This window comes from Astatotilapia calliptera, chromosome 2, assembly GCF_964374335.1.
Source record: "Astatotilapia calliptera chromosome 2, fAstCal68.1, whole genome shotgun sequence".
Taxonomy (NCBI): domain Eukaryota; kingdom Metazoa; phylum Chordata; class Actinopteri; order Cichliformes; family Cichlidae; genus Astatotilapia; species Astatotilapia calliptera.
Window position 1 is genome coordinate 32852598 of NC_137423.1, and position 26241 is coordinate 32878838.

At 41.2% G+C, this 26241-nt stretch overlaps 2 protein-coding genes across 8 annotated transcripts in view; both read left to right on the top strand.

Moving 5' to 3' along the window:
* Window positions 1-26241, top strand: part of mid2 (midline 2) — a 175477-nt gene that overhangs the window by 46177 nt on the left and 103059 nt on the right. For 2 of the 5 annotated variants that reach the window (XM_080289240.1, XM_026142987.2), the window contains exon 1: window positions 17456-17816. The exons of 2 other annotated variants lie outside the window; for them this stretch is intronic. The gene's annotated coding sequence lies outside the window, so the exon portion shown is untranslated. Of the gene's footprint in view, window positions 1-17455; window positions 17817-17889; window positions 18050-26241 lie in introns of those variants that run through there. One more of the 5 variants, XM_026142981.2, reaches the window with a different exon arrangement.
* On the top strand, window positions 1457-6805 carry LOC145419292 (uncharacterized). Of its 3 annotated transcripts, XM_080307737.1 has the most exons (5): window positions 1457-3090; window positions 3191-5156; window positions 5455-5613; window positions 5692-5748; window positions 6178-6805. In XM_080307737.1, exons 2-5 carry the CDS (start codon window positions 3494-3496, stop codon window positions 6423-6425), a joined length of 2127 nt encoding a protein of 708 aa, XP_080163863.1. In that variant the 5' UTR covers window positions 1457-3090; window positions 3191-3493; the 3' UTR covers window positions 6426-6805. The 3 variants fall into 3 exon arrangements, with proteins under 3 accessions (XP_080163863.1, XP_080163859.1, XP_080163865.1); XM_080307733.1 differs by having other exon boundaries at window positions 1457-5156; XM_080307739.1 differs by having other exon boundaries at window positions 1457-5156; window positions 5695-5748.

The window sequence follows — 26241 nt, forward strand, 5'->3', positions numbered from 1 at the left end:
CCACACTGTTATTGGGGGACTCCGTCAAAGTTTGCTTCATGGTGACATCACTCTGGTTTTAGGAGGGGTCTTCTCGTATGTCTTGACAGTTTGACCTACAGCATGCAGAGCTGACTGCATGTGCTTTGTTTCTATGTTGAAATTTTTTGAAACTCAGGCTTGAACATTAAGATAGATAGTACTATACAACTTCTTAACTTGTTTTAGGCACTTTTTACTGCTGTAATGCATGGGCTCTCTCTGGCTGTGTACTCTGGCTTCTTCCCACAGTCCAAAGATGTAGCTTATGGGGTTAGGTTAACTGGTGATTCAAAACTGCCCTTTGGTGTGAATGCAAATGCTTGTCCTTCCATGTTAGACTGGCGATCTGTCCAGGTTGTACTGCCCTATGGTAGCTGGTATAGGCCCCAAAACTGCTACCCCACAATCCTGATAAGGATAAGTGGAAGAGGATGGATGATTGCAAAGGAATCAGTTGTTAATTATTGTAGCCAGTATTTTTTTCAGAAGAAAACATTTCTTGAGTGGAAAGCCCCCCCCCCCCCCCCCCCCCCCCACACACACACACACACACACACACATGCAAATTAAAGACAGAAGCACAGGACTGCCCAGTACAGTTGCAAGAAGAGCACTTGGTCTAATCTTTGTGCCATCTTTTCTTTGTTGCAGGATCTTGATGAAGAAATGCCTCAGCAAGGCTCAGAAGCCATGCATTCTTCTTCAGTGCAAGATTTTGAAGAGGTAACATTGACCTAGGACAGATTTTAATGAATGTTTCTCATGCACGATGTGTACCTTACGCTATTTGCCAATAGTGAAATGGTCTATTCATCCTCTTGAGTGATGCATTTTTAGTAACTGTCAGATTACTGTTCTTTTGTCTTCATTCTCTATCTGTTACACACGAAGACTGAGACCAGCCAGATTCAGAAGACTGTGAGCTGCCTAAAGCCACAACCAAACAGCTTTCCAAACAATGATCTGGACCTGAAACATCCAGAGCCTGAAAGGGTAAATATAATCCAGTGTACCACTTAATGAACTAATAATTTAATCTATCATCATTCTTTATGGATGCTGTGTGTGTGTGTGTTTGGCAGTCACCTGGGTGTGATGTGATTTACATGGACGAAGTTTATTAGTTGATATCTGCAACTGAATTGAAAACACACCTTTCCAACTGTCCAAAACAAATAAATGTTGCAATATTTTGCTAACAGTGTCACAATCATCGTCTGGTGTGCACAACAATATCATCTTTGGACAAGTGCATTCAGTGTGTGGGACCATTTTCCTCCCTCAAGTGGCTTGGCTTTAAGTGCAAAGGTGAGACATTTAGTGAATAGGTACAGTGTATAGTAAAAAGCATTAATAGAGTTCAACAAGTTAAGACGTGCTGAAATGAACACTGCTCCCTTTTTAATTAATGGGTGGTCACTTCTAATTAAAGAAATGCAGTATTACCTCATTGGTGCAGGACCTTGTAAAAATGGTATACTTGGGATTGTCCTCAATTCCCCATTCCATAACATAAACTGCTCAAAATAATAAAGGGAACACTTAAACAATGCGATGTTACTCCAAGTCAGTCACACTTCTGTGAAATCAAACTGTTCACTTAGGAAGTAACACTGACAACCAGTTTCACATGCTGTTTTGCAAATAGAGTAGACAACAAGTGGAAATTATAGTCAATTCACCATAATAAAGGACTGGTTCTGCAGGTGGTGACCACAGACCACTTCTCAGCACCTATGCTTTCTGGCTGATGTTATGGTCACTTTTGAATGCTGGCGGTGATTTCATTTTAGTGGTAGCATGAGACAGTCTACAACCCACACAAGGGGCTCAGGTAGTGCAGCTCATCTAGCGTAGCACATCAATGTGAGCTGTGGCAAGAAGGTTTGCTGTGTCTGTTAGTGTAGTGTCCAGAGCATGGAGGTGCTACCTGGATGTGGAGTAGGCCATAGGAGGGCAACAACCCAGCAGCAGGACCGCTACCTCCACCTTTGTGCAAGGAGGAACAAGAGGAGCCCTGCAAAATGACCTCAAACAGGCCACAAATGTGCATCTGTCTGCTCAAATGGTCAGAAACTGACTTCATGAGGGTGACTTGAGGGTCCAGCATCCACAGGTGGGGATTGAGCTTGCAGTCCAACACCATGCAGGATGTTTGGCATTTGCCAGAAAACACAAAGTTTGGCAACTTCAGCACGGGCACCCTATGCTCCTCACAGCTGAAAGGAGGTTCAAACTGAGCACGTGACAGTCTGGAGATGCCGTGGGGAATGTTCTGCTGCCTGCAACATCCTCCAGCATGATCATATTGGCAGTGGGTCAGTAATGGTGAGGGGTGGCATTTCTGTGCCTGCCAGAGAGCCTGACTGTCATTGGGTAACAAGATGAGGTCCTCGGACCCTTTGTGAGACCACATGCTGGTGCATTTGGCCCTGGGGTCCACCTAATGCGAGACGACACTGGGCCTCATGTGGCTGGAGTATGTCAGCAGTTCCTCCATGACAAAGGCATTGATGCTATGGACTGGCCCGCCTGTTCCCCAGACCTGAATCCAATTGAGCACATCTGGGACATCATGTCTCACTCCATCCACCACAAACTGTCCAGGGGTTGGCAGATGCTTTAGTCCAGGTCTTGGAGGAGATCCTTCAGGAGACCATCCGCCACCTCATCCCGAGCATGCCCAGGCATTGTAGGGAAGTCGTACAGGCATCTGGAGGCCACACACATTCAACTACACACTTTCATGCCACTCAACTACCTAAAGAACAAAGTATTTAATAAGAATAATTCCTTCATTCACATCTGGGATGTCCTTTTTTGGGGGGGGGAGGGGGATTAGCAGTGTATGTGTAGTCATTAAAATATCCTTAATGTGAACAGTTTTGTTTTTTTTTTGTTTTTTCAGCATTTGACATTACTGCAATGCTTTGACAAAAAACTACTTCACTTAAATAGAACTGCAAAGCTAAATTAAGTCTATCAAAATGTGTTTCAGTTTGTTTAGGGGTCTGGCACAAATCTTGCCTTGCAAAATTGGCAAATCAGAATTGCCACCAGTCAACACAGGTGTGTATCCCATTCATATTTGGCTTGACTTTTTTTCAGTTTATTTTTTACCTGTCTAAAGTATTGATCAATTAAAAAAACTTTTGTTCTTACATTCCAGAAAGAAGAAATTTCTGAATATTCAGGGGAGGATGGATTGCCACATTCAGTTCTGGATCAAATATCAAGCGATGATGATGGCAACCACAGCATATCAGAAGAAGAATATGTGCCAGATTCAGAGTCATATGATGAAGATTCAGATGAAGACATCTCATTATTGCCAAGTACATCAAAAGGTCTGCTATGCCAAGATGACATCTCCAAAGCGCATGAACAATCAGATTCAACGAATTTAATCCACAACTTGACAAAGGACAAGCCACAAGATAAAAGTGAGCTTTGCGAAACTGAATCAGAAAAAATGACTTTAAGTAAAAGAAATTACTGCTATTTTTGTGGCAAACCACAAGCTAAAATTTCCCGCCACCTGAAAACGCACAAAACGGCTCCTGATGTTGTGCATGCATTTTCCCTGCCTAGAGACTCAAACGAGCGTAAAAGTCTGTTAGAGAAATTGAGAAATAAGGGAAATTTTAAGCATAATGCTGCAGTTTTGCATGGTGGAGTGGGACCACTGAAAGTGAAGAGAAGACCCAAGATTAAAGCAGTAGAGGGAAAGTTTGCTCATTGCTTTTATTGTCAAGGGATGTATGTTCGCAAGGATCTTTGGAGACATGTCCGCAGATGTCCTAACAAACCAAAAGATGACACGGATAAAGAACCTGGAAGAACCAAAGTACTCGGCCTGGCTTTAACTCTGGAGTCTCAGTGTTATCCGCAGGTGTCAAGTGGAGTCTGGAAGGTTCTTGCTGTTATGAAACAAGATGAGATTGCCTCAGCTGTGCGAAATGACTTTACTGTTATTCAGTTTGCCCAGTCCCTCTACAATAAACATGGACAAGACCCTACAAAGTATGATTATATACGACAGAAGCTTCGTGAAGCGGGACGTTTGTTGTTGTGTCTGCGCACAGAATTCTCAGTGCATAACATGGAAGAAGCTATTAAGCCTGCTAATTTCCAGAGAGTTGTGCAAGCAGTAAAGAAAGTTTCAGGTTTTGATGAAGAGACACTGTCATACAAAACTCCAAGCCTTGCGCTGAAACTGGGACATACACTGCATAAAATGTCTGACATTATCCATTGTCGTGCCCTCATGACAGAGGATGAAGCCCTAATCAAGTCCACTGATGCGTTCAAGAAGTTGTATGTCTCCAAATGGTCTGAGATGGTGTCTCACCGTGCCTTGAACACATTGAGTGAGGCAAAGTTTAACAAGCCATCAACATTGCCCTTTACAGAAGATGTTCGGATTCTCCATCACTACCTTCAAAAATCTGCAGAAAGTGCCTTTTGCAGCTTGGAGAACGAAGCCACAGCTCAGAATTATGCCCAACTTGCACAAGTTACACTCTCACAAATCATTGTGTTCAACCGAAGACGTTCTGGAGAGGTTTCAAAGATGCGCCTCAAAAGTTTTCTTGAAAGAGACAAAACAGCACTCCACACAGATGTTGCCATGGGGCTCTCAGAAATGGAACAGAGACTCTGTAACTATTTCTGTAGAATAGAAATAATGGGAAAAAGGGACAGAAATGTTCCAGTTCTGCTAACACCAAGCATGCTGGATGCTCTGTCACTACTGGTTAGTAGGAGGCCTGACTGTGGTATTTGTGCCACTAATATCTACCTCTTTGCAAGACCCCGATCAATGAGTCATTACAGAGGAATGGACTCCTTGCGTGTTCATGCACACCAGTGTGGAGCAAAGCAGCCTGAGTATCTAAGATCGACACAGCTCAGAAAACATGTTGCCACACTCTCACAAGTCCTTAATTTGAAAAACAACGAACTTGATCAGGTTGCAGATTTCCTGGGTCATGATATCCGCGTTCACCGCGAATTCTACAGATTACCAGTTCCCACAACACAGCTGGCCAAGATTTCCAAACTGCTTTTAACACTGGAAAAAGGACAACTTTCCCAGATCCAGGGGAAATCACTGGATGAGATCAAAATAGAAGGTTTGTATTGAAAGGAGCAAATATTAGGGCAGTAGTTGAATATTATGCTTTATCAACCGAATTAAAACCTAAAAGCACAGACCATTCTGTTAAATGTCCATGATTTAAGGTTCTTGAAGTCTATTGTTTCATCACTTTGCAACATTTGGCAAACTGCAGAGTGGTGGCCTTAAATAGTAAAACTATGTACTATAATTTCCAGTATTTGTTCTGTATTTTGTCATATCTCGTTGTTAATGTGAGGTTTTTGGGGGGTTTGTGTTTGGTTTTTTGGGGGGGTTTTCCCACAATTTCTCAGATGAAATTGCATTAAGTGATGCTGAAACAAAGGACAGTGAGAGTGAATCAGATGATGATGACACAGCACTCACAATGTTGGCGTGTGGCACCAGTGAGCCTGTACATGCAGTAGCTGATTCCACAAACACAGCGCAGCTCCAAGACACTGTAGATTGTGGTAAGTTACCACTAGCTTGGTTTCTGTGGATAAAATGTTTGTTACAAATATTAAAACTTAATCAAATTGTGTAATCAGCAGATGAAGGACCACTCACAATGCCTGCAGCAAGTGAGACTGCTGCTCCCTCTGAAGGTAAGGGGTGCAGTTGGTTCTCTAAGCTTATTATTGTTTCATCACTTTGCAACATATGGCAAACTGCAGAGTGGTGGCAAAAAGTCACTTGGATGAGTGACAAAATGTTTCTCCCACTGAAAACGCTACGTCCAGATTAACAGAATCAACGTTTTGGGATTTACTTACCTGGATGATTGAGCATGCATCAAGAGACTTTTATTCAACTTTTTATTCAGTCTTTTATTCACAGCGGAACACTAAATGTCTCATTTTAGAAATTTGATAAATTTTCAAAGAGAATTTTAGCTCGTTTTGATATTGATGGTAGCAACACATTTCAGAAGTTAGTACAGGGTAGCATCCATTCTTTTAACCACCAAATGTTTTTTGTTTTTTTTGTTTGGTTTTTTGTTTGTTTTAACTACTACTACTTTATATATCTTCCAGAGAAAAATGCTGCTCAATCCCACAATTCCCGAAGAGCTCCCAAAAACATGTGGTCCAAGGCTGAGGTTGCTGCAGTGATGAGGCATTTTAAAGACCACATAAACGAAGGGAAACTAGCCACCAAAAATGAATGCAGTCATTGCAAATTGGTAGAAGATCCGGTGTTGGCAGGAAGAACAGTTCAAAACATAAGAGATTTTGTAAGAAACAGAGGATTAACTGCAAAAAGGCAGAAAAAAATGAACTAAAATAACTGTTTAGAGAGCTGTGGTTTTACATCTTGGTCAGATTGCCAATTGTTGTTAACACTGATGTTCTGTTTAAAGAAAAAAAAGTTCTTGTTAAATACAGAAGTAGTTTGTATTTCATAATTTTTACATTTAATTTATTTAGGGTTTTTTTTGACGGGTTATATTTAAAATAAAAAATTATAAATGCATATTTTCTCCCCTTAATATTTACCTTTAAACTATTAAAATTCATTTTAAATGTTTTTAATTTTTCTGTTTTCTATATTTTTATATTTCTGTGGGAAGCGTGGGCATTTTTGTCCATAGATTTCTTTTTTTATTTATGGTTAAAATTAATGTTCAGATCCAAGAACACTAATAAAATGATGTTCCAGTAATCCTGTGTCCTGTCAGATGTGTATTCATGGTAATGATGAGCTATTTACATATTACATCATTGTCCCTTTAAAGACCCAATATTGGTTTTTTTGGACCTCATAAAACACATTGTTGTCAAGTGGACAGTGTCTCCAGAAAACACAATAGAGTCTGGTTGGTGTGTATCAGTGTATCTAGACTTCTATAGGGAGTGTATGAGGTCTGAAGTGACCCAAATTTTTTTCAGATTTTTTCGAACACTTTAACCTCGCTCCCTTGGCTCTAAGTCCTTTCAAAAGGGTAGTCCACTTAAACCACCACCGGGCGGATTGACGTAGTATAGTCCCGCCATACCACATAGACCCGTATGTGTGTGTGTGTGTGTGTGTGTGTGTGTGTGTGTGTGTGTGTGTGTGTGTGTGTGTGTGTGTGTGTGAAGGTGAACTCTCTGCGGGAGAATGTCTGAATTGTAAATGCAGTTTTAATGGTTCACTGGAATTAAATTTAAATGGGCTGTGCTCTTGCAAAGGTTTCTAGTAATTTTACTGAAAAATAACACTGTGTTGGATATAGCCCTTGTAACACATAATACCCATTTAATTTTAATATTAATATTGCCTTTTAAATTTTAAAAAAGTGTAATAAAAAAAGGAAATTATCTGCTAGAGAGAAAGGATTTGGTTTGGGTTGCTTCTCAGGATACAAACTATGTGTTGATTTCTGCTCACGTAACTAAAAAGTACCCCAGTACGCACACATCACAGTTTATGATGTTTGGAAACACACACACAAAATCTTTAGAAAGCAATTAAATCATTTGCTGCTTAGCTAAAAATTAGGCAATACTGAAAGTGAGTGTGGAATAGGAATAAAAAAAAAAGTCTAGTGGTTGTCGGGGATTTCCTTTCCACTACTACACCTGCATTTTTTAGAGTCGTAGTGGAACTATATTTATATTATATTATATTTCCTCATAGAGTTCACTTCACAGGTACTGAGGGGAATTGCTTTTGTTCTAAACAGGGATTATACTCTTTTGCCGACAAAGGTGAAGACAGCAATAGTAGACACTATGTACAAGTAATTCCTGTATGCCTGATTGTGTAGTGGGTGTGTTGTAGTGCAGTGTAGTGTATAAACAGGCATGTTTGCGTAGTTGCAAAAAATTGGCAGGCATGCGAATGCCCGCACTGAGCCTCGCACTCACCATCTGATGACAAAATCTGCAGCAATCGGAACTCAGAGTCGCATAGTTTCTCAAACATGGAGACTGTAACAGGCCTTAAGACCTACTGTATAACCATTTAGAGGACAGTCATTAATTATAAAAAAGGATGAAATGCAGGATCAGTCATGAATTGGGTGTAAACATTATCTCTGGCTATCTTCTCTAGCAAATCAAGCAATAACAACACTTTTCAACCTTATTTGTTTATATAGATGTCTTTTTTAACATTAATGCTGAAAATTTTAAGATGTTTTTATGGTCATACTCCATTTACTCTGTTAACAATGGCCACAATTTTACAAATTTTCTTTTAAAAAATCATTTAGTCCACACGTATGTAGTAATTCTGATATATTACCCTCAAATGCCACGTAATGCAGCATCATTTGCTTTAATATACAGCTAATTTTTTTTTCAGGTCACCTGAAAATGCCTTCCTTTGTGTCAGTAAATGCTACACTGCTTTTAATGCATACTACACACTGCAATCTTTACTGCAGTCTTTATATTTGTTTTATATTTATTGTAACTCAAAACAGTGCGATTTGCAATTTATTTCTTCTCCAAAGGATACTCGGTCTGTTTTAGGCATCCCGTATTTTCTTTCCTTCCCACCTACCTCCATCTCTGTCCTCTACCTCTCTTCTTTCATCTCCTGCTTTAATCAAGCATCTGATCACAGGCCCAGGAGGATGAGGGATAATGAGATTAGGCCTGTACATGTTTACACATTCTGATTTACATTGAGCCTTCCCTGTCTTTCTCGGTCTGACCCATATTTCTTCTTATCCCTCCTTCGTGTTTTTGCTTTTCATGTCTCCAGTCGTTCCTCTCGGGCTCTATCCTCCCCTCTTTATACGCCTTCCTTTTGCTGCAGTATTGATGCGGATATACATTGTTAACTAATCATCAGTAATGTTATTTACTCTGTACCAGTGAGGTTTAAATCCCTGCACAGCTGTATTTGATTTTTGTACAAAGACTGATCCCATGTCAGTCTGTCAGTCACCTGTCATTTAATAGGGTCCTCAGTGCATCTTCCCGTCACATCACTTCCTAATTTAAGAATGAGAGAACCACAACTCCTTGGTGGCAGAGCCCCTCGGGGTGTCCTGTGGGAGGTGTTGCGGGAATATGGGGTGTCTGGCCCATTGCTACGGGCCATTCGATCCCTATACAACCGTTGCAAGAGCTTGGTTCGCATTGCCGGCAATAAGTCGGACTCGTTCCTGGTGGGTGATGGGCTCCGCCAGGGCTGCCCTTTGTCTCCGGTTCTGTTCATAATTTTTATGGACAGGATTTCTAGGCGCAGCCAAGTGGCGGAGGGCTTTCGCTTTGGTGGCCTCAGAATCTCATCTCTGATTTTTGCAGATGATGTGGTTCTGTTGGCTTCATCGGGTGAGGGCCTCCAGCTCGCACTGGAACGGTTCGCAGCCGAATGTGAAGCAGCGGGAATGAGGATCAGCACCTCCAAATCTGAGGCCATGGTTCTCAGCCGGAAAAGGGTGGAGTGCCCACTCCGGGTCGGGGATGAGTTCCTGCCCCAAGTGGAGGAGTTCAAGTAATGTCGGGGTCTTGTTCGCGAGTGATGGGAGAAGGGAGCCGGAGATCGACAGACGGATTGGGGCTGCAGCTGCAGTAATGCGGACGCTGCACCGGTCCGTCATGGTGAAGAGGGAGCTGAGTGTAAAAGTGAAGCTCTCAATTTACCGGTCGATCTACGTCCCTACCCTCACCTATGGCCACGAGCTGTGGGTAGTGACCGAAAGAACGAGATCGCGGACACAAGCGGCAGAAATGAGCTTCCTCCGAAGGGTGGCTGGCCTCTCCCTTAGAGATAGGGTGAGAAGTTCGGCCATCCGGGAGGGGCTCAGAGTAGAGCTGCTGCTCCACATCGAAAGGAGCCAGCTGAGGTGGTTCGGGCATCTGACAAGGATGCCCCCTGGGCGCCTCCTGGGTGAGGTGTTCCAGGCATGTCCCACCGGGAGGAGGCCCCGGGGCAGACCCAGGACACGCTGGAGAGATTATATCTCTCAGCTGGCCTGGGAACGCCTTGGTATTCCCCCGGATAAGCTGGAGGAGGTGGCTGGGGAGAGGGAGGTCTGGGCCTCTTTGCTTAGGCTGCTGCCCCCGCGACCCGGCCCCGGACCAAGCGGATGAAGATGAAGAAGATGGAGAACCACTTGATTTTTGTACAATAGAATTATCCAAACTGGGGGGGAAATGTATTGTGGCAACTACTTAAATAATATATAAAAGGATTTACCAATCAGTCTTATACAGGAAGCATAAGGTTTTTGTTACAGGATCAATCGTATCCTATCTGAAGAACATCTGGATCACCCAGGAGACGTGGCATACTTTTTTTTTTTTAACATATCTGATGAGATATGTTACTGATAAAAGTTACGAAATGCTTCAGTTTGGCATTCTTTAAAGATTTGTTATGAGACATGTAGGGACATGTAATGAAAATGCCTCAAAAACAAAACAAAAAAACATTTTTTTCTTTTAAATTGACTGGGCCTTTATAAATATAAATATAAATGCCTAAATGTATAATGTTTCTAAGTACAGACGCTTAACTAAAGTATGAGCAACTGAAAAGACCAAATCATAAATTCACATTTTAAAACTATAAATAATTTTTATTAATCTGAGAGGACTTTTTATTTCAAATGGAAGAAAAATGCAGGCAATAATACAGTAATGTTTGGTGTGAAATAATCCGGTATTATACTCATAAAAATCTCACATCTTACTTTCTCCCTTGTTTGTCAAGTCTTTTCTATGCTCCACTAGGTCACCACAAAGTAAAATGCATAATATTGATGGCTCTGCGACAGACATCAGCACCCGAGTAATATAAAAAGGGGAATTTGGGACCCACTAACAGCAAAGAGCTAATGCCTTCTGCATCTGTGTTGCACTCTGTTTGACATTAATGACAACAAACATGAACAAGTCGTCTTCTGTAGGGGGGAAAAAAACTTGGATCACTGTGATACAGTGTACTAATAACACGTTACTAGTATAATGTTAAACCAAAACAACTTGTTGCATCATTAGATTAAAATACAGCAGCTTCCTTGATCCTACAGTTTCTGACAGCTGCCAACGAGGTGCATGTTCCCGAACTGAGCAGCTACTCAAGCAAAGAACACCAATGTGACATTAGGGAAACATATTTTTAAAGCTGGATTTGACTCGGGATTCTCTTTAAAGGTCTCAGACAGCCATATTAATATGAAACCCGTCAGATGAAATTGGCTAAGTGTTAGCAGTGCAGTCATAAAACCCTGCTACGGCTTACAAAAAGATAGTTGTCGGGTACTGTGATTAACATTATATTTTTTTAATGTAGTTTTTTTCTATTTTTAGCTTTAACTTAACTACTATTTTTGTTAAATATAGTGGACAATTAATGGCAGTAAAACTCCTTGCTTTTGGCTTTAATGTTCATTTCACACAGAAAGAGGGCTTTTTTAGTTCAGTCACCTCCTATAATGTATATATGGGCTTTTTATTCCATGCTACAGTCTTTCTCAATCAGAAATGTTTTACTTTTAGCTCAAATGGTTATGCATTGGAGTCCAAAAACTCAGCTACAGCTAGTTAAGCACTATAATTATAACAAATAGTTGTAAGTGGCCATAACCAACTATTTAACTATTTAAAATAAAAGGCCTATTTAGTGTCATTGCAAATTTTATACAGTAAACACTACTTTTTTTTCTACTCAGTAGTATCTCTTTGATTTCATCAACTGAAGATGAATTGCGTATCATGTGAATCACTAATGGGCTAATGCTCGACTAAAAGAGCGTGTCAAGAATGTGCTAGTTTGCTTTCACTCAATCTATGTTGTTTGCAAGAAAGTCGTATTCACTCCTAAGTTTGCTGTCTGTCCAGGAACAGCCTGTATTCCGCTCCAAATTGTCTTGGTGTGGAGCCAGAGGCTAAAGACACACATGTACACACAGCTGCTGTAATTCAAGCGACACAGCATTATATTTTAGTGAGTGGTCAGTATGCTTTCATTTTACTTTACACAGCTAGCTCACATCTAGTCTGCTCATACCAGCTGTAGTTCAGACGGGTGAAATCTGCAATATTTACATCAAATGAAAGGAGGTAGTGCTCCTGGAACGTAATTACGTTAAGTCAGCATATCTACTTTCAATGGATGTGATTTGGCAGCACTTGTAGAGGCAGTAAACAATATCCATTAACATTTGGCTAAATCACCAGAAGAATTATATACAGTGTTTAACTGGGAGGTTCATGCTCTCTCCTCCACAAATATAAAGTGCTGACATTTGAAACCCAAAACAACTCCAACTCTCTGATTGAAAGGTTTTTACATTTCTTAAGGAAAAACAGCATCCTTGGCGATAGCTCTGTGAAGGTGAAGACTGAATATTTTCAGCCTGCCTCTATTAGTAAAAAGTATCAGATATGAGATGGCGTGACTAATGGAAAGCTGATGGCGCAATTCTACACCCAGCAACTGATTTGTTTACACCCTCTGAGTATTTATTGATCTGTTTATGCTGGTCTGATTTTTAAGTTGGCAATAGGATGCCCAGAAGAAACCATTTTTAACTCGAGTTATGAGGTTAGTGTTGCCATAGTATTGCAAGAGAACTGATGCATTTGTTGTCAAGTGAAAGAGAATTTCCTGAAAATATTCACAGTACTATACTATACCTCACTAGGCTTAGAGTGGGGAATTGTAATCAACCAAGTAATGATTACAATTCAATAACTGCTATGGCTACTGCGCAGTGTGTATATTTATACACCCCCAACAGAAAGAAATTCATGTGGGCACAGAATGCTAATAACACTGCATCACTCTCTAGAGTTGTCTGCACTGGGACAAAGATTCCCATGTTTTGAAGGGAACAAAGGTTTTTATGTCTCTGTGAGTGAGTGTTTCTCCTGATCACTTCATGTTGCTGCAGTACACAGACAGGCTGGTGCTGTACAATAAGTCCCTGATGAGCTGTGGTGCTGGGAGTGGAAAAAGGAAGAGAAAGGAAGAGAAGAGCTGATGCATTTCCTCTGGACACACACTGTTTGAGGGTGTTGCTGATTTGTCATGCAAGTGTGCACTTCGAAGTGTGTGCATGTAACTGATGCACATGCATACACACACACCAATACACCCACATAGACACACGCGCACACACCACAGGCATTGTTAAATTCTACTGCTGATGGTAACTTGATATGCAATAAGTCCCATGCATGGGCCAGGGCAGCACAATAGTGAGGCCAAGTCTCCAGTGGTTGGTGTGTTTACTGTCCAAGGCAGCCTCAGTCATCTAGCCTGCCCTTATTCTGTCACTGGCACTTTGTTTTTCATACAAATTTTCATTTTCTGAGAAAATCCGCTCTATTCAAATTAAACACTGCTTTATTTAAGTTTTTTTTCCATTCAAGTACTTGGTATTTAATATATTTATGAGGCATTTGGGCCTTTTTTTTTAGATAGGATATTGTAAAGCAGCCAGGAAAATGGGGAGAGATGGGGGTTGGTTGAAGGCACCCGGGCCACTGCAATAAGGACTATAGCCATAGGTACTCCACATCGCCATTCATGTCTAGTATTTGAGTCATTTTCATTTTACTATTTTATTTCAGAATCATATCCAGTAAAGTTATCAATAACTTCCCTCCTATATGTAAGTAAACTCAGAACCCACATGTGGATGGTAGGTGGAGGTGGGGCTGTTATATGAATAGCAGTCAGTAGCATCTAGTGATTTTTACATAAAGGCAAGCAGAGACCATGCATCAAAGAGATAAACTGAACCAGATGTCTTGTATTCCTATGCTGACACCCTCTCTGCATCTTGTAGCACTCTCCCCGGACACATTCACCTTACTGCACACACGTTCCTGGCAGGTTCACTCTTTACAGGGGGACTAAAAATACGAATGAAAACTTACGGCATTTTATCAAAACAACTGGTAATTCAGTCAACAAGTTATTTTTCATAGATGCCAATCTGATGATGGCAGAACCTGCACTTGTCTGTTCAACTTTTTTATTAAACCAGACATGGTAAAAGTTGATGATTGCTCTCTCCATTTAAGGCTTTTATTGCTAATGTGCTAAAGGGGTTATTAAATGTTTCTTCATGGGACAATTTCTTCTACATCACTCATGTTAGCCAATGTGGATAGTAAGAAAAACTTACTTCTTGATTAATCACAGTATAGTTCAGTGATTTACTTGCTACTGTTTTGTGCAATGATGCACCGATTATAGCAGTGAAAGCAGAGCCAGAGACAACTTGTCTAGTATGCTGGTGACCTGTCAGTCTTCTGCCTAAAACCATCCACATTTTGCATGCAAACAGCTAAGGATAAACATAAATATTTTGCCTCTCAACTAGAAAAGTTCCAGCTTTTGTTAATGGGGCACAGACACATCCATAAAAATGACAAAAACTATAAAGTCTAATGGCTCGGAGTCAAGCTAACTTCAGGAGGCAATAACTGTGGCCACAAGATGGAAGTAATTTAAAGGATGGATGCAAACAGACAACATGAAATGCTTTAGGGAAGAAACATTTATTTGAGATGTAAGGCAACAAATCTCTTTCACTTTGGTGGGTTTTAAATGATGTCCGTTTTTAAATTTCACAAGGAAAGTACTGCTGCCTTGCTTGCCCCGATGGAATGCCATTCATAGCAGTTATAGAGGTGGCTGCAGCACATGGGAGACCAAATGTGACTATGTACTATAAACTTCTAATCATAAAGGTGCAACAATAAGCACCAAAGAAAATGTGTTCTGACTGCAATAGCAACCTAAAGCTATCTATATTTGGTGAAGGACTAGGGGTTGTATATTTGCTGATACAGTTTCCGTAATCACATGGGAGTGTGGTATAATAGCAAGTGAGGCTCAGTGGCTCATGGAAAAACAAGAGAATGGCTTGTAACAAAATATTAATAACTTTACACACACTCTAAGTAACTGTACATTAGTGCTTTCCAGCCCACAAATTGCTGAGTTCATTTAGAGTACTCAGTGCTAAAGCTGCCTTCTGTGCAGATGACTGCCACTCTCACAAAATTTAGATGTCTACGTGGTCAGTGAGCAAAGACAGCACTGACGGGTGCCTGGGGCTGGATCCAGGCTTAGTCTGTGCAGTCAATCAGCCAACTATTCTGTCAGGCTCAAAGGGTAAAAGACCTATTAAAATCCAAAATACCTCTGCTGGGAATTAAACTAATATTCACTTGTAGCTGTCTCTAACCACGTGCTCAAGAAAGAGTTTTTTTTTTCTTTTTTAAAATGAATTTCAAATATACCCATACAGGGGATTTAGATAAGGGTGAAAAGGAATTATGCAATAATCACATTTATAAAAGTAAATAGAATCTTTTCCCCAGAAGCGCAGGTGTCTGTTGGAGTAGGGGTGGGGACGGTTGGGAGGTTCAGGTTGGCATGTGTGCATCAGTGACCTCATATCAACCTTACAGTCCTTATAGCAAGAACAGGCCTATGACTGATATCATCTGACAGACTGTACAGAAACTATAACCAGATCTGATCCGTGGTGACAATCCTATGCTCTAAATATGGCCGCATGCAGAAAAAAGCTTTCTTTAAGTGGACTCGCTTGTGTATTACGGTCAAATTCTGTGTCAGAAAGGCGGTGTTTAACTACACAGCAGGAGGGAGTATTATGAATATGAGTAATACATATGCATTGACTAGTCCTGGACCTTGACACCACTGTGACAATCCAGTATCTTGTTGAAAATCAAGCCAAGATAGACGGATAGACTCTGGCTTATAGTGCAGAGCACATGAGCTGAATGACACTCGCTGGCCAGACGCGGACACAAGGACAGGCTTTGGGGCAAGCTGTTATTAAGACAAGAAAAGGCTGGACATCTGTGTTTGTAGATATAGTTAATGTAGACAGACGGGTAGCAAACCTGCTCTTACACACATTGTGGTATCACTTGTTGACAGTCAGAGAACACACCTGCTTGTCAGGCCACACCTTGTCTGATACTGTTTACCAAAAGCAGCCTTCCTGCTGTGTAAAGCTACAGATTTTTCCCTGTACTGTTAATCTGGAAGACAGCTGTTACATGTTTTTTCCTATTTCAGAAATCTGACTGTAAGACTTGAATCTTAGTTGCTTCTTACTTAGCTTCATGCTTCCTTTGATAACAGTTGGGGGAAAAAAGTTGGTATTGTCTTAATCATTAATCAGATGAGAAACAGTTGCAGTGGTAGAAATAACTTTTCAAAGCACTGCATCCTTTGCGTGTAGTGTCTCTCTCTCTCGCGTTCTCTTTTGTAAAGCACCGAATAACATTTACATCAGTATTACATTATTCTGTTTTCGCCTGTGCCTGTCATTATAGGGCAACCTCAGTGTGTGTGGACACAATGCAGAGAGCAGCACACAGGAAAGAAATGGTATTACAAGCAGTGTTAGGTCAGACAGGTGCAGGACATAGCTGGCAGAGGGAAGCAACCACATAGGAGAGAGCAGCCTGCTGGAAAGGTCTGCAGAACCTCTTAACCTCTGCATTGTTTCCAAGCCCACAGACACACACATCAAAGCAGCACAACACACACCTGCAGGCACAGACAGCACACCCACCTCTTTGGAACAAAGTTAGAGCAATAGTCTGGCATATTTTTGGCATGTGCTTCTCCCTTGTGTATGATGTAGAAATACGAAAGCAATGCTGCAATAACAATATGGGATATATGCAATTAAGCACGAAACACACACCATGATGCAGGAGTATTACTCACGTTATAACACTGGCTTTTCTTGGGATGGCCTCACAAACACCCCCCCCCCCCCCCCCCACACACACACACACACACACACACACACACACACAATCACACACACACACACACACAATCTTGTAATTAATCCAGGAAATTAATGTGTGATACATCCATTTTCGCGAACCACTTTTGCTCAACTTGAAATCTATGAATATTCTAATTGCTGCCTTTGGGCCTTTTTGCAGTCGAACTTGGCGCTACTTATTGATAACAATGAAGGATGCGCGATATTTAATATCTGGGGTCTGCTTTTATTACTCAGTGTTGCATCATTTTCAAGAATATATAAAAAAAAATGAAGCGCGATTGTGGGCATTAATTCAGTTGTCGTGCAGGCTGGAAATAAAAATGCCATCATTTGTGCATTACCCGTGTATGATCTGAATGTATGACCCACTGTTACTGGTCAGGTAAGTTTGCTTCTTGAATCGACAGTTTGTTGCCCACTCGAGCTTTGATCTGATTATCCAATAAAATGTGTAAAACTGTGACGCGTGGTCTGCCGTTGGAGCGCACACTCAGTTAGTTATTAGACGTGTTACTACTGGTGCCCAGAGCTGTTCAGCTTAACGCACTGAAGCCTCTATCTGCTGCCTTTCGCTTTTTGTATTGTTCGAGTAGGAGGAGCCGCTTTCCTGTGATTGTCTGCCTCCCTCCCATCTCTCTTTCTCCCTCTCTCTCTGTCTCGCTCTCTTTCCCTCTCTCATTTTTCCAAAGTTGAATATTCCAATTGCCTGGGAGCTCTCGCCAGCGGAGCGGTGCAGCCCACTGACTGAACGGCACCGGACTGGTGTTTTTGCTTTGCGCCGCGCTGTGCGCTTTGTGGAACAGACGTGAAGGAGTACTCTTCAATACCCCGGCTCGGCTCATCCCCTCCCTGTCCACCCTTCTGTGTTTCTTTCGTTTCGGGGCTTCTCTCAAGATGACAGAAGAAAAGAGAAGTGGGCATGTAAAGCTGGTAGGTGTCTGAAACCCCTCCCCTCCGCGCTCAGAGGTGTCTGACTCGGTCTATCTGTGTGGGGGTTCAGGTTTGTGGGAACGCTCAGACAAGCCGGGGGAGAAAGAAGCGCCCGGAAATAGAAACGGGAACCGGTGGTGCTTTTCCCAGCCATCTATGGGATTTTTCTTTACGCGTTTGTGTAAGCTTTCTCTTGAATGGAACCGAGCCATACGCGCACGAACATGTCTGAGGTAGGCTGCTGGTAATAATGCTCAAACTTAGACATTAGTGCTGGGACAGGTTTTCTCAGAAGCTTCCACGTCCGTGTGTCCCCATCTGATAATATACTGTACGTGCAGATTTGTGTATGTGGCAAGTTAAGGCAACAGCAGTGTATGCACTCATTGGTGGTCTAACATTAGATTAAAACGGCATTTTTTGCTTACGAGGGTAATTTAGGGGGAAAGATGGGTAAATAAAGCATTTACGTAGTGTGCTCCAAAGTGCCTCTAACTCCCATCAGAGCTTAAGATAACCGAGCTTTAGTTTGGATACCCCTGCTGCGCATATGATGGCATACTGTTTATTAGAGTGATTCAGCTTCAGAGAGTCTTGTATTATGGTTATGTTTATTTAAAGGGTTTTATAGGCTCATTTCGCGAGCTGTAGTGTATCCATGAAACACAGACGCTCGAGATTTTTGCAGTTTATCTTGTCCCGGGGTGAATGATAGACTATAAACAAGGGGTCCTTATTGCATCCTCGTGCTTTTCAGAGCAATAGAGATTCATCCAAGCGAGAAACATCAACCTGATTTGTTTTGAAAATTTTGTGGAACTCTCTGGTAACCAGTAATGAACCCGATTGAAATAAGTTTTTCCCCTATTTTAAATGCCATTTTTGTAGCACTCTCGCTAAGAGAACATTTTTAACATTAATAGAATTTCTTTTCTTTTTTAAATCTCTATACTTTGATAGCAATATGCGTGCTACACTTAAATTAAGCCTTTACTTTTTCATTTTAGCTAAATCCAATCTCTGCCACCGTAGCACTGAAGGGAACTTGTGCCCCAAAATTAATAGCCCAACAAACTGGGATGAAATACACAGACAACATTGTGTTTAAGTGTCGCTACATATCGTTCATCTCACGCAGTGCTGAATGCCAAACATTATCCTGGACTTCTAATAATCCTGCTGAGCTCAGCTGACAGCATGAGGAAATGTGCTTCTTGTTAGGCTGCTGAAGTGTTTTGCAGCACTAACAAGTAACTACTGTTATGTGATAGGTGCCTGTCAGGTCATACGTCTGTAGTAGTTTGCGTTGTTTTTCTTCAACCTTTACTCGAATCAGTCCCTCCGTGCTAAATCTCAAATCCTGCTTTCCAGATTGCTACTCACTGCCTCTCCACTCACCCTCTCTGTGCCTATGCCACCAGTTTGCGTGAAGCAAAACCACAATAGGGTGGACTAAAAGCTGAAACCCAATCAGGCTTTTGCAATTCCTCTAGCAGAAGTTTTCCCAGTTCTTTTTTTTTTCTCTTAAACCCTTGGCGCTGACTGTCTCCTGCCATTAGACAACATGGCTCATCAGACTGATTACACATCAGCATACTCATGTACGCTTCCATCTCAAACAGACAAGAATGCAGTTAATGCTCCTGGCTGCTAGTTACACTCTCAAATGCCATGTGTTCACTTTCCTGACTGATTTTCTATCTTTAGGATTGTTTTCCTGTTTCTCACTTTATCACCCTCCCCCTCTTCCTTCCTCCCTTCCCTTCTTATTATTTCTCTCCCCTTCTAACTCTTTCTATCTCAGAGGAAAAAGTGGGTGTTGTTCCCTGTCGGTACGGGAACCTACATCACAAAGCTCACTGTTATGCCTGCTTTACTTTCTATCAGCTTCTTTTGCTTAGGCTGTTGTGTATACATTTCTGTCTATTCACTGTGGGCAGCCAAAAGAATTAAAAGAAAGGTGGTAGATTTAAAGAAGCCTTGTTGTCCAGTGATGCATGTTGTAAGATTAAATTTAATGGATCAAGGGAGATGCAGCAAGCGTGATTCATTCAACAAGGTTTAATGGATTAGGTCGTGTAACGGTCATGTCTTGGATTTGAAAAAGCTCGACATTGCTGCTGCCAAAAAATATGGACAATATTGGTACCAGAGCCTCCCCTGCAATGCTGAGGGTTAGTTCACTTAATATAAGAATAAAGCAGTAGACGTGTTTCTCTTTGTTCTTACTTCCTAATGTGCTGAATTTCTAAAATACTTCTGATTGTCCTCTGGCCATTTTTTCATTTCATTTCAAGTGATTTGTGAGTTATATGGTATTTCTTTAAAGTCACTAAAGCTGTAAAAATCATTGGAGACCAGATTTGTGTTCATCAGTTTAGAATGAGCCCTGTTAGGTCTCCTTTGATTTTCGAGATTGCAGCAGTTGCATGTCAAGCCCCGATCACCTTGATCAGATTTTGAATTAGCCCACCTGTTAATCTGAAGTTGGTATAGCTGCCAGTAATATACCTTAAAGCACATAACTTCATCTGAACTACATGACAGACAGTAAGTGGTAGCTTGTACCATTTTGTGCGTCTGCACAGAGGTGGCCAGCTTTGTGCAGTCGAGGGATATACGGAGTGAAGCCATGCATCTGAACTTGGGATGTTTTAAAATCCCCTCTGCTCTCTTGTTCCCTTCAGCGTTCCAGCTTTCTGCAACAAATCTAGAACACAGCAATTCCTCTAATTCTCTAAAACAGTTCAAATGAATCATCTTAGCGAGCAGACATGGCCCGCTTAATAAACTGTGTGCTCCTGAGTTTCTACCTTCAGCTGTGTTGTTTTTGCACATATGCGCAGTAAATGAGCTGAGAAAACAGTTTTGTATTGACAAATGTTGGGGCTAATGTAGAGGCAGACAAGGTTTAGGTTTAAATAGCCTGCTATATATTTCAGTTATTGCTTTACGATTTTTTAAAGGTCTTTTTGCGTGTTCATTTTGCACTAGTAATAACACCCTAGAGGATATGCTTTTGTGATGGGTGCAAAAGTGATGGGTTGGTAGCACTGAAGTAAGCATAATCACAGCATCAAATGCACTTCAGGGTGCCATTAACAAAACCACAGGAATCTGCAACAAGCACCTATGTTAAATGGAAAGTGTCAAAACAGGTGAACTAGCAGGGCCTGCTGCCCATTGTTTTAGAAGAGAAGCATGCTGTTGATCATTGTATATCAAATGATAACAAAAAAAGATGTGTGTTGCAAAGAATTTCTAGTTCTTTCTTTGCCTCTCTCCCACTGTACAGCTGTTCAGTTTCTTCACATTATTCATATTGGTCAAAGGCCAGATAAATCTTGTGGAAAAATTACTCACTTGTGCAGTTGTAGCTACAGTGAGGGCGATGGGGATTGAAATTAACCATGCATATGTGAAGGTGGTGGTAATTAGTTGTAAAGAGTAGAGGGACCGAGTGAGACTAAAAGATTGCCAAGTCTGACTGCGGATCATTCATTAAAGAAAATAGTTTCTGTGTGATATAGTATTGATCTGCGGAATAAATCTTGGAGTTGAGACCTACATCGCATGGATGGATGTATGGTGTGACAGATTGCCTCCTGTCTTTGTCTCCAGACTCCTTTGATCTCTTCAGTGCACTCAGTGCAATGAAGGTCCCTGCCAAGGGAGGCATAGCTTGTCTCCCAGATATATTTGCTCTGCATGTAGATCAGCAAAGAGTACTCATGCATGGCACCACATTGCTTAACTTTCTTCTCCCGGCCAAAATGCCGTTTTATTCTTGTGCTAGCATGAAAGTCCTGCGGCGCCATCTATGTGCTCTACTTTAGTTTTGTTAACGTTATATCTTAACACAGGCAGAGGAGCTTCTGTATTGCAGTGCTAGCACGGGGAAAAAAGCCTTGGTAATCTAAAACGGTGCACTGTGCTGTTGAAACAAAAATGACTATATAGAAGGTTACATAATCACAAAATTGTGGCTACAAGTGTTGGGCACACTTCTGTAAAGTGCTGAATTGTGTGCTTGTGTGCTGCTGTTCAGTGCTCCACTCCACTGTCTTCATTTTGTTAACTCTGGTCTGGCAAGCATCAGTATATATGCTGTGGCGGGAGGCATCATAGATGTTAATTAGTTTGCATTCAAGAACCCATCAGAGCTTCAGTTCAAATATATTGTCCATCCTTATCATTATGTGAGCTCCAGCCCATACTTTACTGACTTGTCCAACCTCCAAGCGTTTCATCTATAACCGAGCCTTAGTGGATGATTTACAGACTAATATCTCAGAGCTAACAGATTGAGCTTACGAGCTTTTGAGTTAAACTTGAAAATATGGGCAAAACAAGTCTTGAGTGGTGAGAGAACTTAAACCTCTGGCTGCTCGCACATGTAAACATGTATTGTGCCAAATTCTATATGCAGTACGTAACATGAAGTGCCAAGTCCCGTCTTTATATTCCTCTTTCTGTTGGCAATGTCCATGCTTGTATTTTTTTCTGTCTCTGTGTCACTTAACAGGAATGCAAACCTTTTCAACTAACACTAATGACATTCTGATATAAGCAAGTGCTGTATTTATACATTACAGATTACATATAGTTGCATGGTGGTGCAGACTAAACAAAACAAGGGTGGGACTGTGACCTGTCGTGTTGACCTGATCTGTGTGTAAGAAACACCAGATCAAAACTGGAAAAGGAGAGCTCAGCTGAGAACAGCTGAGGAGGAGGCGGCCAATTTTCATCCACACTAGTTAACAGTCAGCTGCCTATGTTGGTACAGATGTTTCCTATGATCTCACCTGCTGGCAGCAGGATCCAGAATCTGGGCCCAGTTCTGACGTCATGCTGTCCACCCAAGAGGCCTGTCTATTGGGTAAAGTGTTCCACACCTCCTGTCTGTTGGAAGCAGAAACTATGGATATTGTGAAGGTGTAGACTTCTGCCCGGGGAATGACATGAGCTGGGGGGAGTTAAAAGTCATATGTGAACAAAATGCTTTGAAGATTTTCTGGGTCTTTTTTTCTGTTATAGTAGATTATGGAAGATATTTGTTACTAGATACTAGTTCTTGAAAGTTCTTCTGGTTTTCTTTTGATTTTTTTTTCTTAACTTTACAGCAACTGTTTCAGGTGCCATTGCATTGGAAGTTGTTTCAAACTGTTCCAATTGTTCTGGAAACTTGTAACACAAATCCTTGCGCTCTTCACTTCGTGGCCATTTAACTCAGGTGTGTTGCTTGCAATAATGAACACTATAATCTCTGCAGCACAAGCCCGGATGCCGCTGTGATAAAAATAGAGGGATTGGAAATGGAAATGCAGGCGGAGAGAGGGAATAACTATAAAGAGAAAGATCAAGAAGGTAGGTGTAAACAGGAGGAGGCGTGAAAAAAGATTTTTGAGCCGCGAGGTTATTTGGGGGTTTCTGGGGAGGGTTCGTAGCTGTACAGATCAAAGAGCAAAGACAAAAAGTTAAGGGGGTTAGAGGAGGGAGGAAAAAAACACGACTGACTCATGCACTCACATATAGACACGTACATAATTCTATCATACACAGTGATCTGCCCAGCAGGTGCTTTTAAGGAACACCCTCCTACTTAAACGACTTCTTTAGGAATGATTGATGCTCTTTAGAACCTCTGCAAGAGATTATCTGTCACTGTTTGCAGGGAAGGGTTTATTTACAAACTGCTAGTTACTTCACTGCAGCTGAACATACAGCCAGCATAATTATAAGTGGGAATTTTATTTGACTGATTTTTAAGTGTCCTGGCCATAGGTTCAGTTCCGTGTTGGTATAGCAGTGGCTATTGTTAACTTTCCCAATTATTTTGTGTGGGTTTGCAGTGCCCTGGGGACTGGCTTTTTTTAAAATGCCGGCAAAGCTATTGTTTAACAAAATACCTATTGATTTGTGTCAGCTCTGCTCGTGGGGCCACACTGAGGAGGGAATGTTGTTTTGTTTTCACAAACTAGTTACTCGGAATGCTTTAGAGCACTAACTCCATCTTAGCTCAGGCAAGTCCAACCAACAGGAAAGACGAGGCTCATTTCTATTTATTCTAATTGATAGTACAGACTTTTATAGAGTCTGACCTAATGTTTTTAAATGTGTTCTGGCACAGCAGATGTGTTTGTATTTTTATAATAAAGCTATTTAAGATCTCATTTTTGCAAAATCTGCACAGTATTAGAGCCTGATCAATGTAGAATTTTTAAGACCATTACTATATTTGGCAGTATAAAAATCTGATGTATCAGCCAGCATATCTTCTTCTTTTTTTTTTCTTTGAGAAACACAAAGCATTTCTTACGTGTCAGTATTTATTTCCTTGTTTACGCTCTGCCAGGATGCTCAGATTGCGCTGTTTGTAGCATTCCAGGAGCAACGAGGAAGTTGCAGGTTGCCCTTTGTTAGAAAAACTGTTGAATGTCAACACCCATAGCAAGATTGAAGGGTGTTTTTTCCATGTCTTTTTTTAACGTTTTCTTTTATCTGTCATTATAAATGCAGATACTTACAAAATAGCTAATGGCGGCCGTTAATATCGGACCAGTGATAAATCAGTCGGGCTACATAGTTAGTGAGCCATTAGTCTCGCCAGGAGTTTTACTAAGGTTTCATTAAAAACCAGGAAGGGTAAGGTGGAGGTAAATGTGAGATTTGAGTGCTGTCACACATTCCTGAACATCCGTTTTCTTTCTGTGAGATCAGGTCGGAATCCCAGTGTTAGTATTTCCCTTCTTGCGAGCAAAGTTGACTGCTTAAGTTTGAGAGTGACTACTCTGCACTGCGAGTGAGTTTGCAATGATTATATGTTGCATATCATTGCAACATCATTGTTGGTACTCCTGCAATCAGCGAGCTCAGATCTGTCTTTTGACAGTTGTGCTGTGATATACACATTGGCAGCCTACAACACTTCCCATAAATATTTCACAAGAGATTAAGGAAACTAAATTTATCAAGCGGCTGTCAGGGCTCATTCATTGTGCTATCAATCAGCATGTCTTTTCACCCTTAACAATAATAAGATTTCCCATCTTGAGAATGAACAAATGATCACTTATCAGTGATAAATAGAGCTAATCAAACAAATAGAGCTATAAGCTGCTGACATTTCAATGCATGGAGCATGCTGAGCCAATCGAATGGCAGCCAAGGAAAACAATGGCTCATATTCACCTCCCCCTCGAAGGAAATGCCAAACATTACAGTGCTGTATAAATAGAAGCTTCTGACTTTGTAGAGCGTGATAGAGGACAGGAACCCCCTCCCTGGGGTCACAGTCATGGCAAGGTCTCCCACCTCTCCTCCCTTCTCCATTCTCCGTCTTTATTGCTCTTTTTGTTTTCATTCTGAGTGAGTGATTTATTTTTGTTCTGATTTCTTTTGACCTCACTGTGGGGTGTTTTTTTTTGTTTTGTTTTTTTCATATTTTTTGGTTCACTTCTGTAGTTCATATTTCTTTCTCCCTCACACCCAGCAACCATGAATAACTGAACATCCTAGTAACACTTTACAGACACCTCCTGGTTTATTAATGAGACCATCTACTACAGTAGAACTGGCAAATGGCCCTCCAGGATGCATTATGTTTTGGGGGAATGTACGGACTTTGAACTAAAGTGACTCACGCAGTCTGTTCTCACTGTAACTCAGTTTAACTGTCATGAAAAACTTCCCGTTTGCATTTAGATAAATGCAGCTTATGCACATCTGGGAAAACAGGGCCCTCCAAAGTGCAGCGTGCAGTGTCGCATTAAAGGTGGCACTTCATTCTATTTGCCATTTCACACTGTTTTTTCCATCCACCTAACTGAGACTGGAGGAAGGAAGAAAGAAAGAAAGAAAGAGTGATCCTTAAAAAAAGGTTAGTTGCTCTGTCTGTAAGTGATGGGGTTACAGATGTTTCAGCTGAGATAACTCCAACAGGTCTTCAATCTGTACTAGGGCTGGGCCATATTATACCGTTCACGGTAATACCGGTATAATGTTAGGCAACGATAGGAAAATGAAATATCGCGATAGAATGGGAGTAAAACGCGCATGCGCAGTGCCTTTGTTTTCATACGCACATGGCCGATTGTTGAGTGAAACAGATGAACCAGAATTGGTTTGTAAAAATGGTGCAACTTCAGTGATGTGGAACTGGTTTGGTGTTTGTCCGTCAGATACACAACAAAGCACATTTTTTTGCAGAACATGCAAGCGGCCGTTGTTATTGTCATATTTGTCGGACTAAGATGCTCTTAAATCTGGGAGTAATCTGGGTCCTAAACTCCGTATGCTTCAGGTCAAACAACACTGCAGCATCACTTAGAGTTAAAAACTGTCTAAATTCTTTCATCTTTAATAAAACGATCAGCATTGCTGCTTTACCAGGTGTAACTATAAAGTTTAACTTCCAGGCATC

Bases quoted from the DNA above. Each gene is read 5' to 3' on its own strand.
- LOC145419292 (XM_080307733.1), top strand. From the start codon at position 3,494: ATGACTTTAAGTAAAAGAAATTACTGCTATTTTTGTGGCAAACCACAA. The intron at 5,157-5,454 runs GTTTGTATTGAA...ACAATTTCTCAG, and splicing joins GGATGAGATCAAAATAGAAG to ATGAAATTGCATTAAGTGAT. The intron at 5,614-5,691 runs GTAAGTTACCAC...TTGTGTAATCAG, and splicing joins CCAAGACACTGTAGATTGTG to CAGATGAAGGACCACTCACA.